Source organism: Mus musculus, chromosome 4 (assembly GCF_000001635.26).
Source record: "Mus musculus strain C57BL/6J chromosome 4, GRCm38.p6 C57BL/6J".
Lineage (NCBI taxonomy): Eukaryota > Metazoa > Chordata > Mammalia > Rodentia > Muridae > Mus > Mus musculus.
The window spans coordinates 120,113,681-120,133,252 of record NC_000070.6 but is presented as its reverse complement, the minus strand read 5'-3'; the positions used below and the strand labels follow the sequence as shown (position 1 = coordinate 120,133,252).

At 52.2% G+C, this 19,572-nt stretch overlaps 1 protein-coding gene across 7 annotated transcripts in view; it reads right to left on the bottom strand.

Moving 5' to 3' along the window:
* The window catches only part of Hivep3 (human immunodeficiency virus type I enhancer binding protein 3), a 404,287-nt gene that overhangs the window by 4,793 nt on the left and 379,922 nt on the right, over nucleotides 1-19,572 (bottom strand). For 6 of the 7 annotated variants that reach the window (XM_006502817.3, XM_030253274.1, XM_006502815.3 and 3 more), the window contains 3 exons: nucleotides 10,206-10,381; nucleotides 4,891-4,977; nucleotides 624-1,531 (listed from right to left, as the gene is read on the bottom strand). In XM_006502817.3, the coding sequence (XP_006502880.1) occupies nucleotides 624-1,531; nucleotides 4,891-4,977; nucleotides 10,206-10,381 (1,171 nt within the window). The remainder of the gene's footprint in view (nucleotides 1-623; nucleotides 1,532-4,890; nucleotides 4,978-10,205; nucleotides 10,382-19,572) is intronic. The other variant, XR_003954883.1, reaches the window with a different exon arrangement.

Here is a 19,572-nt window from a genome sequence, read left to right as displayed (position 1 = left end):
GATTCCCACCCAAAGATCTCAACCTTTCACTACAGGAAGTTCAATGAGGCAAGAGAGATGCTTCAGTTAGTGTTCTTCCAGGAGAGATGCTGTGGGGTCATGACAGCACAGTGTAAGAAATGTCAACAGGGACAGTGCCAGCCGTGGACAGTGTCAGCCTCGGGGGTGGGGGGAGGGGCAGTGAGGCAGTGGTACAGATACTGTAAGGCAAGCACTGTCAAGGAAGGGTGATGGGCAGTAGCGGGGTGTGGTGGGGCATGGTGGTGACAGAGGCAAGGCTGTCATAGTTCCACAGGGAGGAGATGGGGACAGATGATTTTGGTAAAGCTGTCGACTGCTCCAAGGACATACATGGACAGGGAAGTGATGGCCGAAGAATTACACAAGTGTTACGTCCATATCCAAGGCTACACTGCCCACTAGGGCTTGAACCCAGAGCCTGTGAACACCAGAGCCATGTCTGGGGCTTCTGAGGGTGCCTCAAAGTGCAATGAACTAGCTGACACAGGGACCTAAGAAAAGCTTGCCACATGCCCAGGAATACCGGCCTGGCTCTGGGGTGAGGGGCAGAGGGTGTGAATGGGCAGCTTCTGACCCCCGGGAGGGCCACAGCAGGGACTCACCCATGCAGAGGTGCACGTTTCAGGGCTTCTGCTGAGAAGTGTGTGAGGTAGAGGCACGGGCTGGAGGAGGGCCCGTGGAACCGGCCCCAAGCCCAGGCCACTCTTGTCCGCTGAGGGGCTGCAGGGCCCAGCCAGGGCCCATTTCCCTGGCAGCACTGTCTGTGGCGGTGACTCGGCCTGACCCAGAGACCATCTCCTGGTGGGTGAATATCTGGGGGTGCCTGTGTCTGTGGCACGCTCGAGTCCAGCGGGCGCTTCTCTTCCTATGGGGTAGGGAGTGAGACAGGACAGCTCCAGTCTTGGAGACCCACAAAGGTGAGGGCCCAGGTCCCTTCCTGGGCCCATCTGGGGACCAGGTGTGCTCGTTACTGAGGCCTGAGCTTCTCGGGCCGGTGAACATTGCTGGGGAGACGAGTCATTTTTGGTGAGTGAATGTTTGCGAGTGAGTGAGGGGCGGCTGCCTGCTTCTTTGCTTGGGGACCACGGCCTCCTAGGGGACGTGGCCTTGGGACTCGGGGCTGAGCTCATGTCCTTCTCCAGTGGGGCCAGTCCCAGCCTGGGAAGGCCTTGGGTACCCCGGCTAGGTGTGGAACAACTGCTGGCGGTCAAATGCGTGGCTTCTGAGATGGAGCTGCCTTGCGGGACCTCGTCAGAAGTGCTATCTGGAGCCTGAGGGCCCTCAACGGGTGAGGAGTTCTCCTGTAGTGTGGGGGGCAGGCAAGGCGGAGCTGCCTCCGAGCATGGCCCAGACAGCTCATCCTGGCTCTCTTCCTCCTCCTCTTCCTCCTCCTCATCTTCATCCAGGTCTGAGTCTGAGTCAGAGTCCTCCAGGTCTGAGAACTGGTGCTCCTCCACAGCCTCGGCGCCCTCTTGCCCCTCTGAGTCCTGGTGCAGGTCATCACTGGTTCCTGAGGGGAGAGCACAGGATACTCAAGATTACAGCCACTTCAGGCTAAGCCCGGTTTCACTGCCTGCCAACTAGGCACAGTGCCACGTGGCAGACGACCAAGTGACATAGCAGATAGAAGAATACTCTGTAAATAATAGTGTACAATGACCTCATGCCTCGACGAACAAGTTCAGCTCTGCGGGCTTTAGGTACGTGAATTCATGTAGCCCTCAAAGAATCCTGGCATCACTGGGGAACTGGGGGTTCTATTCTTACGCTCATGCTGTGGATAAGGAAACCGAGGTAAGGGGGATCAGGTAACCTTCCCAAGTAAGGCCTAGGGCTTCACTGGGGCAAACAAGATCATCTGCTTTCTGGTTTCTCAGTGTGGGTTTCACCACGAGCCAGCTGTAATGCTGTGCCTCAGTCTCTCCTTTTGTTAAGTGGATGTCTCACTGTATGGCTTTTTCTGAGAGGAAAAAATAATGCAGGCCTGGTACACAGCAAGGGCCCAGATAATTACAGCCACTATGACCCCATTACTGATGGCATCTATCACTCTGGGACAGGGCATGCTGGCTGGTCCAGCAGACAGTCACGGTCAGTTAAAATGCAAACCAGATGCTAACATGACCAGGCTGGCCTACACAGCGGCTCTGGGCAGATGGCAGAGTTTAGCTTCTGTGAGTTGCTGGGCTAGGCTGGCCTCAGTCTTTAGGGCAGGCCTGACCCCTGCCATTCCTGCCCTGTGGAGCACTCTGAACGTCAGCTTCCGGGTCTGGATTCTTATGGAGTGGAGGTTTCCATCAGCTGGTGAGGCTGTGCCACCATCAGCAATGGAGACCGAGGCATCCCTGAAATGGTCAGCTGTCCACAATCTGGGGGATGACCTGGAGAGTTTGTGCTCTGTTGGCCCATCACTAGACTGCTGTGACATGACCAGTTTGAACTGGTTCCAGGTGGCCTAATGTGTCCACTATCCCTATCGCTCGCCCGGGCACCAATATTCCATTTTCTCCTGGTCAGGAAAGATAGTCCCCGAGCCCTGGCTCTCCACCATGCCCAGGAGGGCCAGAAACAGTGATGCTAACACCTCCATGGTCAGGTACCAAAGTGGATAACGTGAACATTCACTAGGAAAGAGAGAGAAAATTGTGTGTAGAGAAGGAGTTGTCAGGCAGAGGGAGGTTCCAAGGGCAGAGTTTGGGCAGATGGGAGCGAAGAGACGAGGCCTCGAGGGGAATGGGTGATGGGAGACATAACAGACAGGGGATGGAGGGAGGGGCAAAGCCCTGCATCAGCTCATTCTGCTGACCTAGGACTTTGGCAGGAGCCCTGACTGCAGGCCTCAGGTTTTACTCAGCCCTGGCCCTCACTCACATAGTGAAACCCAAGCGTGGAGAAGGCCACGGCCTGCCCCACAATCATCCAGCTATCTCCTGGCCTAGTCAGAACTAAGGTTCATAGTCCTCACGTCTCACACTACAGTTCAAAATGGCATTATGCTTTGAGAAGCAGATGCAGCCACGAATCCCCACCCTGCCCTCCTCTTGCTGGGTGACAATGGCTGGTTTATGTCCTTTTGTGTCTGCTACCATCTCCTCTGTCTGTGTCTCCCCCTCCCATAGGCAGGTGGCCAGGGTGGCACTGTTAGCATCTGCACATGAAGGCTGAAGCAGGGTCCTGACTGGGGAGGGAGTTGGGGCCAGCATCTCCTGACATCCATCAAGACAGGCCCCAAAGCCCTTCTTTACTGAGGAGAAAGTGAAGGCCCCCTGTATGAGTCCCAGTGTGGCGGGGATGATGGAAGAAGCCCTCTCCAGACCACACTACTTCAGGCACTCCACATCTGATTCCTGCAGGCATCTAAAGGGTTCCCCTGCCTGCTCAGCACCCCCCCCCCCTTTCCTGATATTCCATATGGGCCTTTTTCTGCCTTTAGTGCTTTCAAATCTAGTGGAAGGCACTGGACAGAACCTTCTGGGTGCAGTTTCTAAGACTGGCCACAGGGTGGCAGTGGCTGACAACCCATTCCTTAGCAGTGTGCTGGAGCTAGGGCATCCTGGCTTGGTGCTCTTCAGGGCAGTTCCTGCTACCAACTCTATGTTTAGGATACCCAGATCCTAATGCCCGTCGCTGGGTCTGCCTTGGTGCATGAAGTAACAACTCCATCCTTCCAGTCTCTTAGGTTACAAAGCTTGGAGCCATCCCTGGCCCTTTCCCTCCCCTCCTCTGCCCTCTATGATGTAGCAGGACCATCTATGGGCTCAGTCTCTGAAAGCATCTGGAATCAGACCACTTCTCACCTGAACTGTGCTCATGTGTCTGGCCTAGATCACATCCCTACACCCCTGCTGGAGTTCTCCGCACACAGGCAGAGGACATATGTATCACTCCCATTATACTCAAGGATAGAGGATAGAGGTCAGCCAAGGCCCCCTGTCTTTCATGGTCCTTCATGGTCCCATGTCTGGGCTTATGTTACAGGGCCCTCGCCAGGACACCATCTATAGTAGCCTGGCATGCATTTTGACAACATGGGGGCCTCACATTATAATTTGTGAAGACAGTGCTTTGAGTGGATTGTTGTAAACATTGGTTTATTCAGTGTTAAAAGAAACATGATCTAACTCTTGTTAGATTGCTTCACAAACAGAAAATAAAAACCACAGCTTTCTCCTTTCTTCTCTGCCCCCCACCCCCCTGACCCACTCCCTTCTTCGTCTTGTCACACTAAGCCCTGACCCTGACTCCTGAGAATCTACAGCTAAGGTTTGTCATTCTATCTGCCGCAGCCCCTCTGGCCTCCCTCCTTACCCGTGTCCCCTGCCTTGTCTGCTATCAGTCTGCCTCTAGCTTGTTTCTGATGCTGGAGGACCATAGTCAGGTTGTAGTGATGTGTCAGGGCCGAGAAGGGATGGACCTACCCGATCTAGCTTTGCCTTTCTCAGTGACACTCGCAGTCCCACAGACCACATTGCAGGTTCCTATCAGAAGAGACTTCTAGTTAAGTGCCTGAAGATCTATCCAGGTCCCACTAAGACAACTCAAGGCACGTGTTTAGACTGTGCTTGGCACACACTGGGTGCGCCGAGTTCCCGTTGGGGCTGGCTTTCTGCTGGAACACTAGGTTATACTGAACTGCACAGTGACTGGCTCTGTGGCACTGGGGAGCATTTTATGAATTTAACATTTGCTGCTTCCCAGTTGTTCAGCAAACTAGAAGGGAGGACATAGAAGGGAAAGATGGTGGGAGGGAGAGAGAGGAAGGGGAACAGTAGTAGAAATGAGGGTGTCTGGAAAGGGGGAAGGTCAGGGGTAAGGGGGAGGGATGTGAAGTGGAGAGGGAGTTAGGGAAAGAGGAGGTTGGTACAGTACCTTCTTCGGCTTCCAGCTCCTCCAGCACCCCCGTCTCTTGGCACTTTTTGCTGTGGGCTTTCGACTTCATGTGCTTAGTCAGATTCCCTGGAAAGAAATGAGAACAGACTCATGGCCTGGTGGTAGGGGGAGGGCAATACACAGCTGCCAGGCCACAGCTCCTTACACAAGTGCCGAGGGCTGGGCAGGGGCCAAGGCCTCCTGTGCTCCAGCATGCAGCCAGACTATGCAACTGTAACTGCTACAGAAGGTCAAACACAGGAGCTGGGGCAGGGAGGGCATGCAGCTGGGGGGGAGGGGGCAGGGTACAGTGAGAACCAGAGATGCTGGTTAAAACACAGAGAAGTTGAAAGACCACTCAGGTGCATTTTTTTTCTTCTGCTTCTGTCTTATGTTTGGGCCCCGGGGCTGGTGGCACACTCAGATAAGATGATTTGCAATCTTAAATGCTGGAGTGACATGGGATTCTCATGACTAATACAGTAGCTGCGGGCTGAGAAGTTCTTCTGACCGAGTATACTACAATCAGGCCAATCCTTAGGGTCTAAGCAGAGAAAGCAGGGCATGGTTCCTTGCAGGAGCAGTGAGGTGAGCAGCAAGGGACATGAGCCCCACAGGCTCTGGGACGCAGGCTGGGACTGTCTTAGGGACAGCCCCCTCTCTGGGGCACAGTGCAGACAGAGGACTAGAGTGCTATGGGAATGGGTTGTCCAAGGCTCTGTGAAGCCCTGAGGTACTGCCCCAAGTTGTAGGCCTGGCCCCATAGGCTGGGGAACTGGAGCGATAGCTTCTGAGGCCAGGGTAACAACAACAGCAACAGTGATGTCAGGTTCTCCATGGTGCACACCTGTGACAGGCTGCAGGGTGAGGAGCTCTGTGGACAGCAGGTTCAGGGAGGAGAGGCTAAGCTCCCTGTCCTGTCCCCAGAGAACACAGACAGACGTCACAGGAAGTTCCTTTGGGTTGTGCTCTGAGGACTGTTGTATTTCCACATGGCTGATCCTATAACATGTCTGAAGCTCCCGGGGTCAGGTACGCTGTCCCATGAGCCTTAAATTGTTGAGTCTGAATGGATGGACGGAAGGAGGTAGAATGGAAAGATGGAGTCTCTGGGAACGAGTGCACAGGGGGACGAGGTATGGCGAATGGAGGAACATGGAGAGAAAGATAGAAGCATGAGGACAGATGGACACTGGAGGAGAAGCCGATGGCAGGCAGGCAGACAGAGGAGGCAAGGTCCACGGGGAAAAATAAACAGGGGAACTGGTGGAAGTTGGCCTGTAAGCAGATGGAAAGATGGGCGGCTACATGATCGGAGGATGGATGTCCACACGTGGGAATGTATGGGAGGCCAGTCCAGAGGGGAAAAGGAGAATGGGCAGACAGATAGAGCCGGGGGTGGGGACAAGAAAACCTGTGTGTGTGTGTGTGTGTGTGTGTGTGTGTGTGTGTGTGTGTGTGTGTGCGTGGGGGGGGGGCGCATGAACAGGGACACTGTTAGATGAGTAGACAGGAGACAGAGCTAATGGGAAGAGAGATGGACAGACAGATGAACATAGCCTAACCAAGGGTGATCTCCACTCAGAAACGTCAGGTTTTCGGCTGAGGCTGCTGGGGAAGCACAAGTGAGATTGGGTGAATACGATGGCCAAGACTAGAGAGGACTAACTCCTTCTCTTCCCACTCATCATCCAACTCTACCCTGCCCAGCTTGGGCCTCCTTCCTGCACCTGGATGGAGAGCTCCCGAGCCAGTCGCATGCCCTTCATGCTCATTGTCTGAGCGAGCAGCAGGTGAGACGAGAGAGCTGTAGGCCAGAGATCCCAACTGCCCTGAGGTTCCCGTTCTTGAGTCCCTTCTCTGACTACCCTCAGTCACACCGGTGACATTTGCCATATACGTTATACCTGTAGAGTTTAGATTTCTAGTCAACCAGGCTAGACACACCGCTAGAGCAGTGTTTGTAGTCTCTCAAGAAATGCACTCCAGGAGAAAAGTGGTGGGTGGGATTCCACAGACCATGTCTTTCAACCCACTAGGCTCAGTTCTTCTGTTTCTAATTTAACTCTGGGCGCAGGTGCTGATGACATCATTGGGCAAGATTCTTGGCTGTCCTGGGTGCTGGCAGGGCTCCTGCAAACCAGCACAGTGAAACAACTGGCCCAGAACCACAGCGTTGGCTAATGAAAAGCTCTGGCTAGACTCAGGTCTTGGGACCCTCGAACGTGGCTGGCCTTGCGGTGGTTTTGTAGCTAGATGGCCTGGTGGAGGAGGGTTATGGGGAGGTCTGGGCTCTGTACTGCTAGCTATGTTCCCTGAGTAAGTTTTTCAATGTTCCTTACTCTGTAGGGTCCCGGTTTTCTATTTCTTTAAATACCCACCTCATGGAAATACTGCGAAGGTCACAAGGCAAAGCACGTGGGAGTGAACTACAGCTGGCCCAGAGCAGACCCCACCCCCAGTGACAATCTCTTTTATTTAATATTGTGCCTGTGAATGGTAGGCCATCACTCTACCAGTGAGCTAGGTCTCTGGCTCTGACTCTGCCAGGCAGTGTACTGGACAGGGAAGGGGCTAGTGATCATAGGATGCTCTCACCCTTGAGTAGGAACCTCAGGGGCTCTCTGAAGAGGCAGGAGGGAGCCCAACCCCCAAAGGCTGTCCTGCTCCTGTCAACATCCTGTAGAAGCTACAGGGAGGAGGCTTGCCCAGCCAAGGATTTTCTTGCCCCCAGCCCTCAGGGACAAACCAGCCTGGCATCTGGAAGCGGAGGTTGAGTGGACGGCTGGAAGAGCAAGTGTCTGGAAGGGGAGCTGGCTCTAGCAAGAGCACCAGACATCACCTTGTCTCCTGGGCTGAACAAGGGCCTGCCCACAGCTACCACTTCTGTCTCCTAGGAGATCAGTGTAAGGGCTTGTCCATAGCTCAGCCACTCCTCTGGCCTCTAGAAAGAATCTAAAAAGAGGAAAGGGACTCTCCTAGGGCTAGCCTGCTACCTCCTCCTGCCTCACACATGAGACCCTCTTCAAAGAGTTCCCAGAGACCAAACTGCCACCTGAGTGTGTGACAGACACAAAGACAAGACACAAACAGGCAGACAGAGACAGACAAGAAGAGTCCTGGCACAGGCATTGCCAGATGGTGCAGACACCGGATTGAGGTCTGCCAGTACCCATACATCCTGGCTGGAATCACAACTCAAGGGCAAGACCCGGCTAGGAGGCAGACAGACAGGTCCTGAGAGGAGAGGAGGTGCTCACAACTGACGGATGACAGGGCTTCAGAGATGTGGCTCTAAGGAAAGCCGGGTACTCTGGCCTCCCGCCCCACTCTATGCCCAAGGGGAATCTCTGTTCTCCTCTGTTATCAACTCTGCCCACTCGGTGCTGGGCCGGAAGTACGAGAGTCCATGTTTCAGACTTACTTCCATGTGCTCAGAGGGCTCAGAGGCCCGGGGAGGAAGACCTTAGCTTGCTCCTGATCACTGGCCAAGAACAAAACCCAGCCTCCTGAAGGCACTCCCTGTACCTCTGGAAATGTGAAGGCCACAGTCCCCAGGATGTACTCTCAGGACTGTCTGGATCTCTGGGGTGGCTCAGAGACAGAGATCCAGGGAAAGTTCCCAGGGGATAAACTGCCACCTCAAACAGACCTTCCAGAATGAGTGAGGCCAAGGTGTAAGTGGGCGTTTCTCAGGGGACTGGGGCCAGGTGCATGTGCGCTGTGGTAGCCCAGAGTGGAGGCTTCCTCAGGGCTCTTCATGCTGAGGGCAGAACGATGCTATCGCTCAGTATACCTGGAAGAGCACTGTGGTCATCCAGAGGTTGCCTCAGCCAGTGGAGGGAGGAAGATGAGGGCATTGTGTCCTTGGGACAGAGGCTGATGGGCTTTGGGGATCTCTTCTGGCCCAATCGAGAAGTTCTCCACTTTCAGAGTTAAGGGCTTTCTTGTTTGCGTTATCAGTCAGCGATTCCCACCTCTCTTCCACAAAAAGCCCAGAAAAGGAGAGGCCGCAGATGGGGGCGTGGGACAGAGGACCCATGTGCACTAAGCTGGGCTGCTTTGGGTCAGGATCCCACCTAACTGCCTTCTCAGCACCCTTTGAGACCCTGCTTCTGAGATGCTAAGGAAGAGGACCAGGAAAAGGAAGTGGAAGGGTGGGTGTCTCCATCCAGTTCCAGATCATGGTGGGAAACTGTGCTCAGCTCGAAGATGATGGTGAGAAGACAGAGGAGAGCAGGGTCTGCTACCAAGAAGAAATGAGTAGTGGGGCATGCCGGAAGAGGCCACTGGGCCTGGGAAAGTGACAAGCCACTCCTGACCCAGTGGCAAGAGCAGAAGGCAACAGGAGCCTTGAGGGCTCGGCTCCCCCTGTCCTTAGCTGTTGCCCTGCCCACTGAGATTCAGAAGGAAGGACAAGAGGAAAGCCAACGTCTGCCTTGAGTTCTGTCTCTGCAGCCCCCGGTGACTCCTCCTCTAGTTAACTCAGAAGAGAAGCCAGGATCCTCACATCCAAACACAGGCAAAGTGTGAGAGGCAAAACCCACTGGGGTGCTCACCCCAGCTTCCTTGCAAGGTCCACCATCTTTCTCTGCAAGCAAGCTATAGGACCCCCCAACAAGGGAAGTGCCCCATTCAAGAACCTTGCATGTCCATCCCACCAGGGCCTCAAGACTATAGCAGGCCCAGGCCACCATCTCCTGCCATTGCTCTCTGAGATGCACGCTCTCAACAGCCAGTCCTTCCTCTCACAAATGACTGCCAGACCCTGTCCTAACTCTGTGGGATGTGGGGTAAGGCTGGAAGCTGAAGTGATAGACTCTCAGGATGGGGGTGGAGGTAGGTTGAAGCCGGACCCTATGCTGAACGCTGCAGAGAAGAGGGGTGGATCAGAGAACTCTGGGTGTGGTGAGGAGGAATAGGGAAAAGTGAACATGCAAGTGTGTCATGTGGCTCCAAGTGGAATGGATCCCCTAGTGCAAGAGTGACTGTGACAAGTGTGCATGCCAGAGGTCATCAGAGCCATGAAGACATGCAGAGGAAGGGGTGATGAGGTCTACAGAGAACCACAAAGTGTGGACTTAGAGGCTGCGGAATATGGGCAGGAGTTTGTGTGACTGTGGCAGCTGTGGGCATCACGGATCAGTCTGGAGCCACACTGCTCTGCCATGGCTACCAAGTGGGTGGGAGTTCAGGATGTGGGGGTTCAGGATGTGGGGGTACTCCAGTCCTTAGGCAGAGGGCTCTGTGCTGGGGCTCCCCCAGGGGGGGATCCCTGCCATGGGCAGGTGGTGCCCCAGCTAACTGTCTCTTACCTTTGGTTTTAAAAGCAAAGTGACAGTGCTTGCACACATAGGGCCGGACGTCAGTGTGGGTGCGGATGTGTTTCTTCAGCATGCTGGGCTTCTTGCAGCGAATTCCACATTCCTCACAAACATATCTCCCTCGGCCGCGGCCTCGCACATATATATACTCTTCGTTTGATTTGTACCTGTGAGCAACAGGTGTCATGTAAAGGAAAAAAAAAAAAAAAGGCGAGGAGGTAGGCAGAGTCCCACCTCAGAAGACTAGCTGCATCCAGCCAGGTGTGGACACTGGAGGAAGCGATGTGTTATAGCTACAGAGCTGAAAGGGACTCAGTTGCCCTGAGGAGCCACCAAAGACTCCTGCAGCCCAGTGTCAGATAGGAGGGATGGCGTCTTCCCTTTCCACAGAGCCACAGGAGATGATTTTTCACGGCAGGAAAGGAGAAGACACGAAAGTGGCAAATTCCCCGCTGGCTGCTGGCTGCCTTCCCACAGCCAGCTGCTGCCATGGCTCTGCCACAGAGAATAGCCACTGGAGGCCACCAGAGCCACCGAGAGAGAAAAACTTACAAAGTGATAGCTGCTGCCATTCATCAAGCCCTTCACTTGAAGTAAGTCACCATCGCCTCACAAGGAAGAGCTAAACAGGTTCAGAGAGGGTGAGACACTCACCGAAGAGCACCCAGTCAGAAAGGGCTGGACCAGAACCCGCACCTTCCCACGCCATGTTGTCTGTAGGGGTGCACTGTGTGAAGGATGTCTCTGTATATTCAGTTGTTGGTTGCTGTGCCCTCAGAGGTGAGTACTGGATGGATTTGGGTACTGTTATTCTTACAGATCATCCACCTGCCTCAGAATTCTGCAAACACTCTCCCTCCCTCACCTGTTGATTGGCTTAATAAAGATCAGGTGGCCAATAGCTAGGCAGAACTTTCACACCGAGAAAGGGTGTCTGGGAGATGAAATGAGTAGTGGGGATTTGACAGCAGGGCACGGAGGGGGTCGGTAGTGTACCGGGACTGAGGGTGAGGCAAAGAACTAGGGTGGGGTGGGCTAGGATTATAGGATTAAGTTAGATGAACTAGCTGTGAGGTAGTCCAAGCTAAAGGCCTAAGCTATAATACAAATAAATCAGTCTCTGGGTCATTATTTAACGGCTGGTGGGTCCACAAAGTCTTGATGTAGTCATCTCCCCCAAGGGTCAACAAAAGAAGGTGGCCGACCAGGAAGCCACCCGGACACGTGTAAGAGGGAGGAACAGGGGCCACCATTGCCTTCCTGGGTTCAGAACGCACCAGGGGCACTGAGCTCTCTTTGGTATCCCACACTGGAGGCGTTAAGAACAGCAGGAGAAGCAGTTCTGGTAGCTGTCTACCTCAGAAGCCATGGACCACCACAAGACAGATGGGGATGTGTCTCCCCATTGCCTCAGCAAAGACTGCTTGTTGTCTGTGCTCACTGGAGGGGCAGGTGGGTCGATGGCAGAGAGACAACAGCACTGAGTCTGCTCAGACTGAGAGGTGTGACCAGGATGGGCTCGAAGAGGGGCTCTCAGATAGGAGCTCCAGGTCGCAGTAGGGGGTTTATCTCATGCCTCATGCCTACACACCCACAAGTACACACTCCTCACAACCCAGACTTATACACTCACAACTCACACAAGCAATCATACACCCCTCGTGCCCACAGTCGTACACACCCCAACACCCATAGTCACCCTAACATCTGCCAACCCTACACCCCAAACATCCATAGTCACTCTAACATCCGCCAACCCTACACCCCAAACATTCATAGTCACCTTCATGCCGTTACAGTCAGCATCATACACCTCTTACCACAGATCACAATTCACACCCTCACACCAACAACCATACACCCCAAACACCCATAGCCACCCTCACATTCACACACAGTCACAAACTGCTTGCTCTCAGTCACACCCTCACACCAACAGTCACACACTGCCCACCCTGTCAGCCTCACACTCTCATACCTACAATCACACATTCTTCAAGCACACACCTCCACTATCACACTCTCACCCTACAGTTACACTCCAAGCCTGCCTATCTATCTATCTATCTATCTATCTATCTATCTATCTATCTATCTATCTAATCTACATCTTGTGTTCAAAAGAAAGACCTGCACACAATGGGGGGTGCACTCCCAGAATACCCTATGTACAAACACAGGAAGAAGTTTGCCTTCATCCTCACGTTTTCCTTGTGCCCTTGGGGTGCAGTCTTCAAGTTGAGGCCGGCACTCTTTCTCAGTAATAAGGTTGGTTTATGCTATAGGCTCTCTGTCACCTGCCACTAACCTCCAGTTGGCTGCGGGAGGTTCTGTTTGATGGGTCCATGAGACTCACTCCCTGACCACTCTTCCGTGCTACACTGCTGCTCCTCACACAGTCCCTCAGCTGTTCTGGCCTCCACCTACATGGACTTTATCATGGCAACCGGAAGTGGGTCTAAGGCAGTCCATCTCGCTGATCTCCTCACTTCTTCCTCCACATCACAGTAAGGACAGAGAGGGTTTTTGCAGAGAGGTTGGCATCCTATGCCACCTGGTCATGTACTATAGAAGCTGGGCGCCATCTACTGGCCAGCACGTGGCTAGGCAGGGTCGGGAGGGTGGCCAGCAGGAGGAGGATTTTCAGCAAGGACAAAGGAAGAGGTGTGCTAAAAGGTATGGGAAGTTGGCAAGGAGAAGAAAGGAGACCACACAGGTCATGTGGACCATACGATCGGTCATTGGGCAGTTTAAAGACTCCAGACCTGATGGAAGATTGCATTGCAGATAAACAAAATCTCAACAAGAGGCAACTATCCACTTGCCTCTTGGGAACGGTTTAGATTGGGGAAGACTAGGGCAGGAAACACGAAGTATTCTGAGAGTAACTCTACATCCTCGGCAGCTGTCTGTATAGAGGAGGGGTCAGGATGAGGGAGAAACAGACATCTTAAGTTTCCACTGGCCTTGTTCTCGAGACCATTCACAGGCTGGGAATGAGGCAATGAGGGCACTCATTTTAACAACTGTGTGTAAGACATAGATAAGAAAGATACGCAGAAACATCTAGCACACAGCGGGGACCTATGGATGCAGAATTTTATAGGTTTGTGAAGAGTAGGGTGGCTGGGCAAGAGAATGGAAGGCTGCTCAGGGATGCTGTGGCAGATCCAGGGGAGAGGTGTGAAGGAAAAAAAATGCCCGTTTGACCTGCCACACACAGCAAGGGCAGAGCATCAAGGACCAAAGACAGGGCTGAGCTTTGAAAGCCCAGCAGAGATGGCTTAGAAAGGGGCAGGGCAGCAGAGTCACAGGTCATGGAGGGCCGGAAGATGGCCACTGAAGGCTCAGGGATTTTGAAGAGACAGCTCCAGTTGAACACAGGGCTCAACCCTATGACTTGCTTCAACTCTTTGAAGGCTGAGACCGTAACTTTATGGAACACCTTTCTGTCAGTGAGGGCTAGTCCTTCCTCTGCCTGAGGCCAGCACCCACCTTGTTTAAATCAGGCCCCTCCTACCAGTCAACCATGCTCACTGGAGCCTCCCCAGAGTCTAGCATTGTACCTGGTGCCCATCAAGAGCTCACTAAATGCTCACAGGTCAGAACAGTAGCCAGGGCTTTTATTCAAGTACGCTGGCATCAGGCTCTGCACTGATTTGCCCACCCCATGTGCCCTTACACACAAGTTTCACCTAATGCTGAGGGTGCCTCCAATATGCACAGCATGAATGAACATGCCCTTCCTCCCTTCCTTCCTCCTTCCTTCTTTCCTTCCAGATTTTAAAAAAGATTTATTTATTTATTTATTTATTTATTTATTATGTATACAGCATTCTACCTGCATGTATGCCTGCAGGCCAGAAGAGGGCACCAGATCTCATTACAGATGGTTGTGAGCCAGCATGTAGTTGCTGGGAATTGAACTCAGGACCTCTGAAAGAGCAGACAGTGCTCTTAACTTCTGAGCCATCTCTCCAGCCCAGAAGAGAAGCTCCTTCCAGTTTTTAAAATTAAATTCTAAGTTAGCATACAAAGTAATGAGCTTCAACACGACACACTTTTGTTTCATTCAATTTTGTTTCTCTAAACCCAGATACCCTGTCCCCCTGTACCTGCTCTGGCTGGTGCTTCTCAACAAACAGTTTCTCTTTCTGTTTTCTGCCTTATGTAGACTTACTATATAGCCCAAGCAAGCCTCAAACTTCCAGTCTTAACTGACTATGTTATAGGCATGTAACATAACTTTCTAATGAGAATGAATGTAAGCACAGAGTGGCGGCCAGAAGGTCTTGAGTCTCATCTCTGGATTTTACTAGAACTTGCTACCGTCGCCCCTCCATAGGACCAGTCCATCTTCAATCTTTGGGGATGCAAAGCACTTTATAGACTAAACATTATCCACCTTTCTGTCCAACCCCCAGTCCTTTTTGCCTCTGTACAGAAAGGGAAGCCAAGGCCCAAAGAGCTTAACTGACATGTCAAGACAGCCCAGTGCTGATCTTCTGAGCACCTGGCTGCCGTGCAGACTGCTGCCCACTCTTGGTGCTCAATGTAGTTTCCCAGTGACCTCGTGTGGTGGTTTGAATATGCTTGACCCAGGGAGTGGCACTATCAGGAAGTATGGCTTTGTTGGAGGAAGTGTGTCACAGTGAGTGTGGACTTTAAGACCCTCATTCTAGCTGCCTGGAAGCCAGTCTTCTCCTGTTTGCCTTCAGAACAAGATATTGAACTTTCAGCTCTTCCTACACCATGCCTGCCTGAGGGCTGCCATGTTCTGACCTTGATGATAATGGACTGAACCTCTAAATCTGTAAGTCAGCCCCAATTAAATGTTGTCCTTTATAAGAGTTGCTTTGGTCATGGTGTCTGTCCACAGCAGTAAAACCCAAACCTGGGATCTACTGTGCTGCAGACAGGGAAGAACAGAATTGTTGTCCACTCAGCCTTCCCTGAAACTGTAGCCTGAAATGAGACATCCAGGTGTTGGCAGCTGCAGAGAGTCAGGGCCGGAAAGCAGAGATGCAAGGGTAGCCTTGCTTGGAGCTGGCCACCTCTTCACTGCTGGATGCTTTCTCTCACAGGCCTGACACACAGGCTTCCCTGTGTTGTCAGGCTTGGTGTAGATGACCCATGACTCCGGGGACCCATGTATCTTCTCAAAACCCTGCTGTCCACCTGTCCCCTGCAGTCCCTACTAGCCAGAGTGTCAGCTAGTCTGGTGTTTCCATTAAAGAAAAAGACAACTCTAGGAATTTGGAATGTATTAGCTGCAGGGAATCTTAAGACCAGGTACCCTGACTGAGATTTAGAGCCAGGCAGTAGGGGTTCAGCAGAGCAGCCCCAGCAGCCCCAGCAGCCCCAGCAGCCCCAGCAGCCCCAGCAGCCCCAGCAGCCCCAGTTCTGGAGCTCCCACGTCCTGTGGGGATAGGAAGTAGCTCTTTGTCTTTTGGTCTGGGTTTGGGTGGTGTGTGTGTGTGTGTGTGTGTGTGTGTGTGTGTGCCCGAGCGCGCTTGCATGTGTTTATACACACAGCTGCCAAGCATGCCTTGGGCAACTATTTTTGAATTCCACTGTAGCTCTGAGCCTGGAGACTCCAAAGCAAAGAAAGCCTCTCAGGCAGGCCAGCCCTAGTCAGGACTTCAGTCCTCTAGTCAAAGTGGCAATGAGGCTAGCATCATGCTCAGAGCTCCTAGGCAGCTGTGAATGGAGATGTCTGACAGGGAGCCAGCTCTGACTTTGGTGCTATGGCATATGACACACTGAATCTTAGACTGATTTGAGTTCCCATCCTGCATTCGGCTGATGACACTGAACTTCTTGTCTGGACAGTCAGTGCGTTTGACCCCTTGGTTTGTAGCTCTAGACTCTCTGGAATTGTTAATAAGACCTGAAACTTTTGCTAAGTTGACAGGTGTTTGGCACAGATTACACCAGAGGAGGTGACTATCCTTCTGCAGGTTCCAGAAGAGGGGTACAGTGGGGGTGAGATGACTGAGAGGATGAGGTGACCTTAGGCTCTGCATATGAGAAAGATGCAGGTATCATAAGCCACTGTAAGGCATTGAGCTTCCTACCACAAACCCATGCTCCGCATTGCACAAGCCAGGTAGCCCTGTAGGGAGGAATTGTGACTATGAGCCTAACGGCTGCAGGCAGATAAGCTTGTCCAGACCATCAAAGCATTGTCAAGTGGATGTGCATTTTCTTACATAGCCTACATTTGTTCCTAAGACCAAATGGAGGGTGGGCTGTGCTCAAATGCTGAAGAGGTAGAGGGGGTACCTATGGGGGATGTGTGTATGGAGGACTATAAGAAATGGAAGGCAGGGCACACAGCCTCTCTGAAGGGTCAGAGAATGCTGCCATCCAGCTAAAGGTGGCATGAAATTGCTGTATTTTGCAGGTTTCCTGAGAAAAACCACAAATCCAGAAGGGGGAAAAACAACAACTAAAAATATCAGTGAACTCATATAGCTTTTACTGGGTGCCAACTGCTATTTTGAAAAGCTCACATGTTACCTCATTCAGATCACATGACAGTGGATGAGCTATGGGCCCCACCCATCCTGCTCTCACTGAGGGTACAGTTATAGAGCACCGAGTACCTGCCCAAGTTCACACTGTCAGTTAATGGATTCAGAACTTGAACCCAGGTCACTTGCCTACACAGTCAGGATCTTAAAGCCTGTGTTATTATGCCCTAAAAACAAACAAAATGAAACTGTATAAGTCAAATAACTCAAGGAGACAGAGACCCAACCTAGAGTGGTTAAGTACTTGTAGGCACATCTAACCTTTCAAGTTCATGACTTTTCTCGATACTGAGCTATGCCATTATCTTGAATAAGGGGATGGATGCCGTGACCTCTAGGTTACCCTCTGAGGCAGAGATGCTACAAAGCCTACTTTGTACTTGTCCTGTTGATGGCTCCACACACCGTTCAGGTTTAACTGTAAAACTCTTGCTTCTCCTCCAACTTTGGATGTAGAAAGGCTTTTCAACTTCCTGACTGTATTATGATCTTTTGACAACTCTGGTAACAACGTGGGTACAATCACGCCGAGCGAGAAGATATGACCGGGAATGTTCACACTGGGTATCTCGGGAACTGAGAGAAGCCTTTGCCTGTGAAGTTCAGGGCCAGTGCTCAGCGGTCAGCATGCTTGGGGAGATGCAGCCACAGTGAACTGGTTAACCCCAGGGAAGCTCAAAAAAAAAAGGAATGATGTCTGTCGGGGAGGAGCAGGTGCCAGGTGGCACTGCCTGCTGGGCTGTGTGTCTGTTAGAAATACTCAGTTGCCAACACAGACCTTGATGAAGCTTTAAATGATGGGCCTTGGGGAGGGGGCGGCTGAGCTGTGAGGCCAGCAGGGTGTTTGCCTCAGCTCTGGATACACCTCAGGTTCCTCTCTGATCAGGATCCTGAAGAATGACAACAGGTATTGATGCTTTGCCAGGTGGGGGGTGTTTAATGTGCCATCCAGTCCCACACCTGCTGGGCTGGGACTTCTACACAGGTACAGAGCCTACCGGTCAGCAGAGGATTCTACTCTCTACGCCTACATTAGCTTTCGGTGGTACGCCAACAGTCCTGGCCTGAGCCTGGGGCTGGGGAAAGGCCACCAGACTCTGATCTTGGCCTCAAGGTATCTACAAAGCCACAGAATGAAAAGATAGATTTATCACTGCAGACGGGGCTCAGGGGCCAGACCCGGCAGAGGGGCAGTTGGCCATGGGGCTCAGGGGCTTTCAATCAAGAACAACACTCTGCAGGTAAGTAGGGATGAACAACCAGACTTTTCTCTGTGAGCCCTGGGTGCACACAGCATGGAAGACATAGCAGTAGGTAGATCCAGAGGCTAGGGAGATGTGAGTTTTCTGAGGATTTAGGGGGTCTGTCATCCCATCACCAAGAGGCTTGATATCTCTTTGACTCCCCAGTTGTGCGTTTTCAAGCAAACTAGACCCCATTCTTGGTGCTCCTTTTTCAAGCTACCTCATTTCAGGGTGTGGCACCCTCCAGAGGCTCTTGGTCAGGAAGGAGCACGCTATTGAAGGGCTTGTGTGGTTCTTGCACCTTCAGAGAATTAGCTCTTCCACAGGGAGGCTGGGGTTCATATGTCTTCTCCTGCAGGCTCCCTTCGAGCCTTCTCTCTAGCATGGAGCTCTGTGATTCTCACAGCTCAGGCAGCTCATTGGCAACAGGAGAGGCCCCATATGCCCCATCAGGACTAGCACACAGCTCATCCAACCCTCCGGGCCATCGTCACTGTACAATGAGAAACACAGGCTCACACAGAGCCCAGCATTGCTGAGGCCCACAGAGCCAACAACAGCAGAGTACAAACTCACTGTGTGAGGCAGGTCCCCACACTCCAAGTCCAAGACTTATCCCTCCTCTTTCAATTACAGTCTGGGAAAGTGACTCTTGCAGAAAGAATACCACCCCATGAGTCTCCAGCTCCACAGGCCGAGAGTTCCTGCTCTTGTTTCTGAAGAGGCCCAAAGATAGGAAAGGTAAGGGTGTCAGAGCTAAGAAGATTCAGGTACCCATCTTGCCAGACCTTCCATCTGTCTCCAGAGCCACATTTTCCTGGTTGATGTGTTCCTGTTGTCTGTGGCTTACGCAGTTACAGAACAAGCTGAGTTTCCCCTCCCTTTGATAGGTTTGTCCACACCGGACTCTGACTGCTTCCAAAGCCCGTAAGCAGTGGGGCTCTCCCATGCACCCCTCTGCACCTTGGTAGGTTAGAATGTGTCTCCACACAGACCTAGGGTAGAGGTGAAGCCATGGCAGTCATCAAAGAGTTCTTTGGAAGGAAGTGGCATGGCTAATTATTGTTTTTGAGAAGCAGCCCACTGGCTGTCATTCACTAAAGATGAGGGATATATTAGTGATTTTTGCTGTTCCCATGAGCAAGTACCTGACAAGAAGCAATGTAAAGAGGAAAGAGAAGGGAAACAGTCCACCACAGAGGGGTTGCTCATGCCTGTGCAGTCAGAGCAGAGAGAAATGAACACTGGTATCCCCCACCCCTGCCCCCACTCCTTCCCAGTCAGAGCTCCTGGTCTATGGGTTGGTACCACCCCATGTTTATGGGGGATCTTCCCTCCTTAGTTAAAAACCCCTGGGATACCCTCACCAACACACCCAGAAGTGTATATCCTAGGCGGTTCCAAGCCCAGTGAAGTGCTGAAGAACATGAACATCATGGTGGGAGAACTTTACTCTCCTGTTCCTTCCTCCCTCCCTCCCTCTCGCCCACCCCCCCTTTTTTTTTATCAGCATACCAATCCTATGATTTTATTCACAGAATAAGAGAGAAAACTGGCAATACAATTCTGGGAGTTGTC